This window comes from Ornithodoros turicata, chromosome 3 (genome assembly GCF_037126465.1).
Source record: "Ornithodoros turicata isolate Travis chromosome 3, ASM3712646v1, whole genome shotgun sequence".
NCBI lineage: Eukaryota > Metazoa > Arthropoda > Arachnida > Ixodida > Argasidae > Ornithodoros > Ornithodoros turicata.
The window spans coordinates 91,190,943-91,203,762 of record NC_088203.1 but is presented as its reverse complement, the minus strand read 5'-3'; the positions used below and the strand labels follow the sequence as shown (position 1 = coordinate 91,203,762).

At 45.4% G+C, this 12,820-nt stretch overlaps 1 protein-coding gene across 1 annotated transcript in view; it reads left to right on the top strand.

Moving 5' to 3' along the window:
* The window catches only part of LOC135388819 (solute carrier family 12 member 2-like), a 69,389-nt gene that overhangs the window by 35,814 nt on the left and 20,755 nt on the right, over positions 1-12,820 (top strand). Inside the window, exons 2-9 of the mRNA XM_064618644.1 lie at positions 8,262-8,354; positions 9,243-9,318; positions 9,939-10,034; positions 10,111-10,250; positions 10,861-10,974; positions 11,039-11,150; positions 12,107-12,234; positions 12,376-12,582. Of these exons, the coding sequence (XP_064474714.1) occupies positions 8,262-8,354; positions 9,243-9,318; positions 9,939-10,034; positions 10,111-10,250; positions 10,861-10,974; positions 11,039-11,150; positions 12,107-12,234; positions 12,376-12,582 (966 nt within the window). The remainder of the gene's footprint in view (positions 1-8,261; positions 8,355-9,242; positions 9,319-9,938; positions 10,035-10,110; positions 10,251-10,860; positions 10,975-11,038; positions 11,151-12,106; positions 12,235-12,375; positions 12,583-12,820) is intronic.

The window sequence follows — 12,820 nt, the reverse complement described above, 5'->3', positions numbered from 1 at the left end:
GTGCTGCGTTTAGCAAAAAATGAAATGAACTTAACTGCAAATTGAAAAGGGTTAAAAATTGGGCTGCTTGGCGTGACATACCTAGTCGTCTTTTAAGTGTCTCCAGCACTGGGGTTTTTATCGATTTTAACTTAACTGCGATGTAGCCGTTACGGATAGACTTGGCCGACGTCAAATTCAACTAGCGTTTACAACCGTGATTTGCAGACTGAAGCGGCACCTCGAAACGCTTCGCGTACCGGAGACACAAACGGCACGCTTAATATGCCTCCTTTTGCCTATACCCATCTATTGGAGAGCTATTAGCGCTTCGCAAAGACATCTCGTTACGAGGGAAACCGGTCTTCGCAGCATCCAAAAGCACATGTCCAGACCGCGAGGTGCGATTATTCGCTGAAGGTTATTCACCGCTATTAAATACATGCTCGTGTTAACGCACGCTCCCGATCCCCTTCGCTTGTATAGAACTCTTTCCGTACTTCTTTTAACTGACGCCTTCCTTCTCGTTAAGCTGCATATATAGCGTCGGTTAACCGCGGTTCACGACGCTTAGGAGGGGCACTCGAGCAGAACGGGTTTTAAAGTGATCCGTCACTGCGATCCGAAGCTGCAGAAAACAATCAAAGCGACGTCTCCTCAAAAACACAGAGATCAGTAGGGGGTCTACTAAAACGTCTTAACCGATTGGAAAAGACGAAGCTTGTCAACCGGCAATCGAGTGACTATGGTCTGCGTTGCTCAACGCAGCATTGTTGAGCAATAGAAACAGTTAGTGGTTTTTGTAACGCGAAGTGCGCCGTAATTGTGTGACACAAGACGGGTCATTGAGTTGAGGACGTCTTCGCAGGCTCTGGTACTTTTATGTGAGTTTTTGTAAAGTATACAGGGTGTTTCACGTAAAGTGACAAAAAATTATAATTTCAACCTCTCCCCGCGTCTTCCGTACGCTCTTCTTTGCGACAGTCAGGCGGGGCTAAAGCGGAAATTGTACTAATTGTTTTCGACTATTTTTGTTGCGATACTGTGCATAGTTTTTGTTGGGTCTCTGGTTATCCGTGGAGGACTTCATATTTCTGTAAAAAAAAGTAAGGTTCGCTTGGCAATTTTCAAAGTTCAATTGAAAACAAACAAACAAACAAACCCGCAATTAAAAATTGTCCAAAGCCTTCCTCAATGGTGGCAAAAGTTCCCAGAATGTAATTTCCGAAAATCTAACAATCCTCCGGCGAGTACGCTGCCAGTTAGAATTTTTTATCACGTTAGGTGAAACACCCTTTATATGATGGGTGTGACGGCGCCAGTGAACGTGCGATGTCATGACGTCATAATTGGACATGCGAGAAGAATAATTTAAGGTGTTGGAGGTTTGCTGCGTATACGGACCAGTCAACGGTTCAGTGAATCATGACATGCAAGAAAGCAAAAATATACCAAGAGGTGAGGCTCATGGCAATGAAACAGAACTGCACCGACTTGACTTGACCAGATAAAGGTTTAATCACACGTTTCGGCTTTTATTCGGGAGACATAATTGGTGTGTGCCGGGTGACACGATGACTTTGCCCTCCCGTGAACTGCCGTTCTTCAGATCCGTTCTGCTTGTCCGTTTGTGTCCTAATTGTTGATTCAGCCTCTGCAACTGCAATTTGCGTTTGACTTCTGGCTTAGCTTAGACCAGACGTGGCTATTCAATATTGTCGAAAAATGGAAACCAACAAACATGCGAAAAAACACATTGGATGTGAACGTTAATTCTTTTTTATTTACGTACAAATGGGACGCATCAGACACGAGAACCAACACTCAATCTGTAACCAGAGAACCAACACAGAGCACGAACCAGAACGTGTTCTCAACCAATCCGCTACTTTAGCACGTCGCATCTCGAATCAGTCCACGAACTCAACGAAGTCCACTGGCTTCTCTCACGCCGCTCTACATATACACGCAACCTTCAAAACTCGTTCTCGCACACAATTTCAAAGTACATTTTCCACATCCTGCTTCAAAGCAATGAGAAACTCTCCTACACATCACTTTACCCCACGAATCTAGAAGCCAGGAGGTGGCCCCGACCACATAACTCCCGTTTGTCGCGGAACAACCGGTAGTACGGCGCCATGCGATCCGGCGAAGCGCTCGCCTTTAATTGAATCAACAGCGAGAGGATGCGAGATCTCGCCGTTGCCGCTTCTCTTTGATGCCGCACCAAGCAGGGGAGACCCCCTCGCGTTCAAGTTGCGTCATGCTCCCATCGAGACTGTTTCTAAAGTGTTTCAGACGCAGTTAGCTTTGAATCTGGCCCAATTGGCAATGATCAGCTTCAATGATGCTGCTGTCTCCGTTTGCGTTGTGGGTGGTGCTGCTGCGGAGTATATAGACTGTCCTCGTGAGGTCAAAACCAGGGACAAACAGCGGCAGCTTCTGGTGATTTAGAAGCGGTCGCGGGGCTCTGTGCCTGCGTCGTTCACGATGTGTGTCAACAGTGGCATGCTTTCAGCGTGTAAAGCCTGTGACGTTTGTAAAATGGGTCCCTTGTTTTCTCCCGTCAATCGGTCACCGAGTTAATTTATTTTGCGCGAGGCTTCTTTTTAACCGGCTGTACGTTGTATTTAGGGTGTGACCTTTTTTGGCATAAACTCGATTCGTATTATTTCATCCCAAATCATTTGGGACCATGCAATTCGGGTAAAACCCAGTTTCTCAGTAACCCCAGTAAAATCACGTGTCACGCTGTGTCAGGCATTACGTTTACCATTTAGTAACAGTGTGTACTGGCTGCTGATGTAACTATTATTTCAGTGCAACAATGAACTATGCGAAGCATATTTGATGTTGCAACATGTGGCCCTTATCACTACACTCTTAGAAATGAACTCACGCACGCACGCACGCACGCACGCACGCCGCATAGCACGCTCCTATCCTACCGTTATTTCAAATGGCATCGTTATCTGCCCTGATTTGTTGAAAATGGGAGGCGTACGCCTTTTTTGTGATACATATGTAGTTCATAATTGTCACAAAAAAGGCGTACGCCTCCCGTTTTCAGCAAATCAGGGCAGATAGCGATATCATTCGAGATAATTGTTGATTGGGAGCGTGCTATGCGGTGAAGTTCATTTTTAAGAGTGTACCACGAAGTATGCATGTTTCTCCAAAATATGCACTTCAACCGCGGGCCTCTTGCAAGACAGGGAAAACAAAAAAACGATAACACTCGAATATATCAATAGTACCCGATTCCCCCTCCCCCGAATGCGGGAACGTTTAACCCGAAAAGGGCAGACCCTGGTACAGACTGTGCTGTTGTCGCACAGTACGGGAGTACTCAGGTCAAATGGCCTGGTTGTTTCGAGTTTTCTTATTTAAGTATTATTCCAGTTGCAATGAGTCAGGCGCCGATCTAGATTGTCTGTAACTAGACGCTTGAGTGCGATAGCCAGTACAAGGTCTTCACGCTAGAAATAAGTACATCTTGCTAGGCATCGGTGCCAGTGCCACTGTCGTGTTGTCCTCGAACTGCATCTAACGAACATCGTGTAACACACACTGATGAATCCTCAGGCCCAGGTTTACCTGTATAGCATGTCAAAACACCTTGTACGATATAAACGAGCTTTAGTACATCGGAAGGTGTTAATGATAACGGTTCCGAAAGCATAACATTGACGGCCTTCGTTACCGTATCGTTTTCGTAACGGTATCGTAACGGTTCCGAAAACATAAGCCAATTGCCCTATTCGCTTCAAGTGGCTTTCATCACATTGCTGATCTTTGATTTGACGGCTTTGTTATCGTATCGTTTTCGTAGAGTGCTTCCGGTCTACTAAAAATCCCAACAAGCCTTTGCTCGTCGAAGTGGCCCAGAGCTCATTACTCGGTGCACTGCATTCTGTGCTTGAAGGCGATGCTTGGTTTTTGGTAATTGGTATACAATCAATTCTGGATTTGCGAAGTCTAGATTTACGAATTTCCTCGCTTTATGAACTGTGCCGTCGTACAAGACACTTCTCCCCCATAATTACAAACCTCGATCGATTTATGAACGATTTTTCCGGGAACGTTAACCGTTCATAAATCGAGGGTTGACTGTATCTTTTTTAAATCTGCGCTTGCACACACACATACACACACACACACAAAAATAAAAACAAAGACACGATAACGACAAATGTGATCGGACAAGATAAAGAGCAGGTGGTGGACACGCTTTGAGCCCTTGCGCTCATTTTGAGCCCTACCGAAGTTACGTTACGCGCAGTATAGTAACACGCATTCGTTGCTTAGTAAATTCTCACATTTGTCACGTAGTGCGTGAACCGCCATTTGCGACAAACTTCCCAAAGCACCCCGGGGGAGACGAACCTCGATTGTCTCGTCAAAAAGAAAAGTTCCTTCAAAGTCGGCGCCGTTGACAGAGCCAAGAGAAAATGTCACCTTTGTTCCCAAGACGTACTTTGTTCCCCGTTCTCAAACTGTTTGGCCCATTCATTACCTTTTTGCGCCGACTTGTACCTGTGCATGCCCTTGAGGTCTCGTACGCTTGGTTGTGTCTTTACGCGAAGGGTCCCTTTTTGGACCGCCAACCGGCACTTTTTTTTTTGTCTTTTTCCGTTTCTCGTTCCATATAGGAAGCTTTTTGTGGCCCGTCTATGTTGCTGACATAAAAACTGACCGTCGACTGCGCGTGTCGTAGCTCGTTATGTTATGACGCGGTCTTTTGTTGCTTTTTGCCTTGGAATCTAGAATGGTTATATGAGCTGAATGATATGGTTCACGTATGCCGTATGTCCAACACAGACAGTGACTGGGAGGTGGTGGGTTCGAATCCTATACCTCCGGTTGTGCTGTCTGAGGTTTTCTCTGGGTTTTCCAAAGACTTTCCAGACGAATGTCGGCGCAGTTCCCCCCGAAGTCGGCCCAGGACGCATACTAAATCCTTTGTCCCCACTCCTTTCTGCTGCCCTCTCTCCATCTGTCTACATCTGTACACCGCTCATAGCCACAGTTGCTTCGCGGCGCTAACAAGGAACAAAACAACAACAACAACAACACAGAAAGTAGATAGATAGATAAATTTATTTCAAACTCAAGGTGTCGAAAATCAGGGCAAAAATCATGCGGCAAAATAAACTACTGTAAATAAATGTTATACCTGACTATAAAATGCGCAGTCGCGCACTGGGAAACTGCCAACGACGAACTTAGACTAACCTGGACATAAAAATGTAAACACCGAAATGGACTAACCTCATAATAAACTAACCAACATGTTGCTCCGTCGTGTCCGCCCTGCTAAGCCTAACAGCTGCTAAAATGTGGCTTTCGTCCGCTAAGACGACCTGGACAGACATCGAAAACCCGTGAATTTGAGTGGTTAAATAGTGATGTCGTGTTTTCAAACACTGCATATCACCTTACGTAGCAATCGACCATTCTCCTTGATTTTCTTTGTTTCGAGAACGTGAATTTTGACATCGGGGATTTCGCAGCCGGGGTTAACGAGGTCCCCCCGAATTATTGCAGCAAAAATTTGCGAGGTAGTTGTAGCTAAGCTATAGTAACGTAGCTATATAGACAAAGGCAATTTGCTTAATTCAAAATTCGCTCGTTGGCTGTGTGTTATCGTGTTAGAACTGTCTTATAATTGAATTGATACGGTGTTTCTCACATTTTTATGTTATGTCACTACGTTAGTATCAAAACATTCTTCATTAATAGATCTCGCCCAGTATTCTGGGTGGTGCCATTAAAACGTCATTCATTCCAGTTTGTCGTGCACTGTAGGGGACGCAATACGCAGCAATGACATTTACGCGTCTGGCATGTGCTTTATATGGCATCGAGACGTAACAACCTTATTGGAAGTTCAGGAGAAGAGTAAAAAATAGCGAGTTCCCAATGCTAAGGAGCAGCAGTAGGCCAAGCTTGCCACATCACAAACGGATTCCAATAAGTAGCTATGCTGCCCTGGCTTCCAAAGCGTATAGTTGCTCTGTCAAGACGCAGCACACGCTTCACATACAAGCGTGATCGTCATATAATCTGCTCTACGAAATTCGGCGCTCTGCTGCTCCCCGCCGCCGTCCTTGGCGTTCGCGATTTACACCATTCTCAGATATCAAACACTTTCGACTAGTATATCTGATTATACATATTCTTAATGGTGCTTTTCCCCATCATCATTGGTCAACGTTTGCAGAACCTTGAACGTACGCGATAAACACGATGTTTATCTCCTCCCCTATCCCCGTAAACGACCACGCAAATAAATCAATAAAAAAAACTCCGTTTTCCCCCTCTATCAAGCACATCTTATTCCTTTACCAGATCCAGCTATTACGTCCGTATACGTTTTTTTGCAACCCTTCACTGTGTTACTGCCTATCCCGTGACCAGACTCCCTCCTATTCGCCACGAATATTATACCGCCATTATACCGCCGACCAGCCCTTCGCCGACACGAAAAGAAAGAAAGTAAGAAACCTTTGTTTCTACCCATGTCGAATCTGGCAGCCGAACATCATTATTACGCTGGCAGAAACTCTTTCTAGCTAAGCTTGACTACCTTTGTCCTGTGGAGGCTGGCAACCGGTGTCCGGGGCAGCAGGAAAACGTTGCGTCGCATTATGTCCACGAGGAAACCGGTCTCGTATAGTCGTCGTCAGACATGCAGACGCACAATCGCGGAGGGACACCAGCAGCAACAAAGATGTTTTTTTTTCTCTCTCTCTCTCTCTCTGTCTTTGGGTATGACATCTAATGGTGCACCTAAACTGGATAGGCCCCATCTAACAACGACAGGGGCCTCCGGGGTTGTTTCATTGCATCGTAGGTGATCGCCTCTGCTGTCTGAAGCAGTGGTTTATCCACACTTGTAAGCCCTGGGAGTGTTGAAAAAAAAAAAAAAAAAGAATCCGAAAAACGGGGGCATTACTACAGTTACGTTGTAGTTGATGATGACCCCACACCTCTTTTGGGGGGTACACTGGAAAGAATGGGAGGCGACGTCACCAAATGAGTGAGGGGGTCTGGCTAAATCACAGGTCTGGGGTGACAAAGTATACAGAGCCTAGTGTCGTAGATATAGTGTGCAGTGTGCTATTGGAACCTGGCTGCTCAACATTGGGGAAATAACCCGTACAGCACCAGTGGCAATCATGATATCGCAGCAGTGAAACAAACGACTGGCCGATCTTTTTCTTACCCGTTCTTGCACACTTCGGGCCCTTTCTTGCCCTTTTATCGTAAGTTTGTGGAAGTTACACTAAACGTACATGGTATACTTGTGGCATACTACGCCAGCGATATGTACGTTGACACGCACAGCTAACCAAAAGTTGTTGACGATAATGCGCTGCGATTATACTCCGAAGAAATGATGTAAAAGTAGAATGTGACGCACCTATATATATATATATATTTTTTTATATATCGGAACTATAGGCTTTACTTCACATGTGCATTGAATGAAAACTTAGTCCGTTATTGCTTTCTATTTCGTGTAGTAGCATATGCTTTTCCAGCTCTTGTTTTTTCTTCCCAGAAAAGAAATATAAAGATAGATGGCAAATTGACAATACATCTCAACTTAGAATAAATGATAGGTGCGCATATCATATTCTCGGAATAAGAAAGTTTACCCAGACCAGGTTCATAGATTGGAAGCGCAGTCGATGCGCGACAAGCGATAGTCGCGGAGAGAGCGATCGAGGGGCCGTGGGCCTATAGTTGCCAACTTCGACTGATACTCTCGCTAGTCTCTACTTTGGAGCTGTCTTTGTTTTCATGTCCGTTCTGTTGCATTTGTCCTTGCGTGTTTGTTTGTTTGTTTTGTACGCCTTGGACGAAGGGAAGATCTAACGCATAGCTATCAGATCCGATGTTCATGCAGGAGTTCGTAAATTCGAGGACTTGTCTTTGTGTTCACTGTGCTTATTACTTATGGGACACGAGCGGTGAAATTAGCACTATGAACACCACGTGATTACAGTTTGTGTCAGTAAAATACAGAACAGTAATCGCACTTATCCGCTTTCAATACTACGCGATCCAAGTTCCAAATAGCTCGTAAAACGCAATCTCTTTCTCATCGTGCATCACCGCATTGCAGGCTGTCAATGCAGGGAAGTCCTCCTACTAGCTTTTACGGGCGCGCTAGCTAAGTGCCGCGAAATCGTGATATAGAGCCCTCGATATAGCCTTTTGGGGGATCGCGGCAATAATCTGACGTCATTGTTTTTTTTTTCTCATTGCAGCAATCACTGGATAAATCTGGGAGGAATACTGCCGACGAGGTTGTTATCAAAGGCAAAGGAGCCGTGAAGTTGGGATGGATACAGGGAGTGTTTGTAAGTATTTTTTATTGGGGTATTTACTGCTGGATATGTGAAGCGGTGAGGTATAGACAGTGAGGTGTAGGCAAAATTAGTGTCTGCGAGCAGCGAAATATCCATTTCCTGTGGGTCCCCGATATTTAAGAAAAAAATAAAAAATACAATCCAGTTAGGCACAGAGTCGCGCACGGGTATTCGAACAGGCCAAACGAAATGACGTGAAAATGTCAATACAGGCTGCGTTGCATCGTATACACGCAGGTACTGTGTCCACTGAAAAGTTTTGCTCCGGTAGAACAAACAAAAGAAAACAATCTGTACCCTACATACGCAACTTCAACTCGAAACTATAACCGTAACGCTTCAAGTGTAACTTCAACTGTAATTTAGTTTCAGGATTTGGGAATGGACACCAGTCTTTCTTGCACTGTGATAGAATGGAATCGTTCATAACTGTATGCTGTCTCACCTTGCGTGTAGAACTACTTCGTATTATTATTGTTATTATTACTATTAAAATGGTGGTGACACATACTTGCACCGATGTGAAGCCGCGTTCTAAGTTTTTACAGCAAAGGTGGTAATGGATGCGTAAGAAATAGGTACCGCGAATACCGAAACACATCGTGCTCTGACGTCACGGCAGCCGTCTCCGACAATGAGGGAGAGGTCACGCGCTGTCGAGAATCAATAGGAAGAGCCGGTTCGAAAATAGAAAAATTCTTTTTCCTCAATACTCGGGCGCGTAGTACATGATGCGTGCATGACGCAATGAGCCGCATCTAATCAAACTGTCCCAACCTCTTACAATCAAAGTCGACGTTTTCAATATGTGCGAGTAACTCTGCTGGATTTGTTTATCCTTGATATATTTAATTTTTGTTTTTGTTTTACTTACTGTAGGTGCGATGTGTGTTGAACATCTGGGGTGTTATCCTCTTCCTGAGGTTATCGTGGGTCGTTGGAGAAGCGGGCATTGGTAAGGGTGCTTCTTAATGATTATTTGTTGAGTACCTTGGTGGCTATAGACCTGAACAAAGCTTATTGATAGTCCAACTGTACGGTTTAGCTCCGTATACCGTGTAGACTAAAAAATAATTACACTTAGAGGTAGTATATACGCATGCGTTTGTAGGACTCAACACTACTAATCTTGTTCATTTTCCCGTTCAGACACCATCGATGTATCATATTGTTATTGCTGCTCGTGCAGATCCACAGATGTTTGCGACGCGTCTGCAGCGTCTGTCCGATAAGGAATAATGATACAAATGTCGGCGATACCGGCCTCGAAGTCAATAAATTGAATAAACTGAGATACGGCAGGTGACGAAAATCGCGGGAAAGTGACTGGTGGTGGGTCTCTAACCCACACGTCTCTGATTGACGGTCACGTGTGCTACCAAAGCCGGTAAAGTTTTTCAGAGCTCGGAAAACACGTACCATGCAAACCACGTACATTTGAGCTCTACTAATTTGAAATTACAGTCAGTTCGAGGGTTAGTTCTGGCCCCTTTCCGTTTGATGTTCCCTTTGATGTATATATACATATCCAGGATTGGAATTGTAACGTTCGACTGATCTAGCTGCTTGATTTAGGTTTGGGCTGTGTCGTCATACTCTTGGCATCGGTTGTTACGATGCTTACCACACTGTCGATGTCTGCGATCTGCACCAACGGAGAAGTCAGAGGCGGTATGTACTACCTCCTGGAATCGACCCATCTACACTTTGAACACACTTCTGACCACAACGATAACAAACATTCCAGGTGGAACGTACTACATGATATCTCGCAGTCTAGGACCGGAATTTGGTGGCTCTATTGGTCTAATATTCTCGCTCGCGAACGCTGTTGCCATTGCACTCTACGTGGTTGGTTTCTCCGAGTCAGTTCGGGATTTGCTCAAGGTGAGTCGCAACTTCACCGGAAGCAATTTTGGTGGTTGTGAGACTATACTGGTAGTCCCGAGCGGGTAGTATGCGGGGCTATATATGGTGAAGTTCTGCTTTAAGAGCGTAGAGGCAAAGCGGTGGGTAGTTAATGTATAAGAGAACTATGCTGGTGTTCGAAAGTTGCAAGTATAGTCACAAAACTGTAGATATAAGGATGAGTTTTTTTATACCATAGCCACACGGCAAACTCCTCCTCCTAACCAACCGTCATCCCGAATGGCGTCGTTCTCTCCCCTGATTTGTTGAAAACAGGAGGCGTACGCCTTTTTTGTGACAATTAACACAACAAGAAACAAGAAAAGGCGTACGCCTTCTGTTTACAACAAATCAAGGGGGAGAACGATGTCATTCGAGATGATGGTTGGTTAGGAGGTGAAGTTACTGCCATTCCGTTTAGTGTATTAAGTTTGCCATGTAACTAGGGTATTATTGAGTGTCGTTTACGCGCAAGCTATTAGATGTGAAAGAAGGACTTAGGTGCTCTGGTCACTTGGGTTTCATGTTCAGTGCCACATACGGGAACGTCTTGCCCGTCTCTGCTTAAATGCAACGTACTTCCTTTTAGCAACAAGGAACCGCGGTGCTCGACGGTGGCCTTAACGACATTAGAATCGTCAGTGGAGTCACTGTCATTGTTCTACTGGGCATAGCCATCATTGGAACAGAATGGGAATCCAAAGTAAGCCGACATTGTTGCATTCGCTAGTGGTAGATATGACGTTCCGTCTCTTTTATCTTACTAGGCACAGATGGTGCTTCTTGTGATCCTGCTCGTGGCCATGATTGACTTTGTCGTCGGGTCCATGATCCCTCCAAACTTAGATGAGCAAGGAAAAGGATACGTTGGATGGAGCAGTGAGTTCTCTCGCCTCGTGAAAAGAGCGCTTTTAATTACCTCTTAGTCGTCTAAGTGCGACGGGGACAAATTGACGAACTGGGAGAGGGAAGACGACACCAGAGTTTGAATACGTACTAGCAGACATGTGTAATTGGAATGCGCTTTTATGGTGTAGAATGAGCGCGGATAAGATTGACGCTATCCGCGACAATATCTGCAACCGCGCTAGTTGAAATAGGTGTGTCCGCATCCGCGCGTACATAGTGAGTATATCCGCACATCCGCGAACATTGCTTTTCTAGGAACAAGTCCACGTGATCAAAAAAATTAAGCTACAAACGTTCTTACTTTTCAGCATACAAACTTTCTCAGTAACGATATGTCATCTACAGTCGTCCAATAATACAAGTTAAAGGAACAGCGAAGGATTGGCACACTTCTACGAGTACCCAGCGTTTTGGATTCACTAGCGGACGTCGGCAGAGACACTAATGCTTATTTGCGGATAAAATGTGGATATCCGCGAGCACCACAGAGGCGCGTGCGTTATCCGCGCGCGGATTTCGAAACGTTTTACTTCTATCCGCAAACCATGATATCCGCGCGGATAACCGCATCCGCGCATACCTCGATTTATCGGGGCTCTTCTCTTCCTGCTCTAAACTTCTTGGCTTGGCTTAGCGCGACTTGAACATGACTATCTGCAACGAAGCAAGCTCACAGATAAAACGGCGAAACATGCAGCTGGGCGAGCTGGTCGTTACGGTAATCCATTGTTAGAACCCTGAGATTGGAGAAGAAACTCAGACACGACTTTTTCAGGTTTCTAGTAACAAGCTCGTTGAGTGCTGCTTCCATTGAACTCTACTTTCTTATTTCTTGAGTCAAAGTTTCGTTTACAAATAGTGATATTCTCGTATCTGATCTTCTGTCAAAGCTTGGGAGCGTTATCAAATAATATTCCGCTTTCTAGCGTCTCTCATGACTGAAAACATGGGACCGCGGTTCAGTGCGGGGGAAAACTTCTTCACCGTCTTCTCAGTGTACTTCCCGGCGGCCACCGGTATCCTAGCGGGAGCTAACATATCTGGCGACTTGGCGGTAAGTTCGTACCGTAGGTAGTATAAGACGTACCGGCCGCTGCTGCTGCTGGGTACGTGACAAGCACCGTCACAAACGGCATTCACGAATGACTGATTGCTCACTGATTGCTCACTGACTGTCCACTGATTGCCCACGCAGGATCCTCAAGTGGCGATCCCGAAAGGCACCTACTTGGCCATCATCGTCACGACAATTTCATACGTGTTCTTCGCTTTCGTCGCTGGCAGTGTGACACTACGCGAAGCCAACGGAATTCCCCCGATTAATATCACCCTCAGTGACATTCGCAACTGTACGTTGACGGAAACTGGCAAATGCGAGTACGGTCTGCTCTTCGACAGTCAGGTAAGCGTGCGAGCAGACAGCGTCGACGACGATGAATTAGCGACGTTTGTGGGTTGTACTTCCCGTCCCGAAATCAGCCAACGATATTGATAGCAGAAGACGGTGATTTTAAAGGGATAGCGTTGCTCCTAGCGCTACGATTTCTTGGCCACAGTAGTCAATGTAGCAGACGGAACGTGCTTTCCATGTGTTTATGCGAGCGCAGGGACTAGTAATAGTTAATTCTCCGTCACGCGTG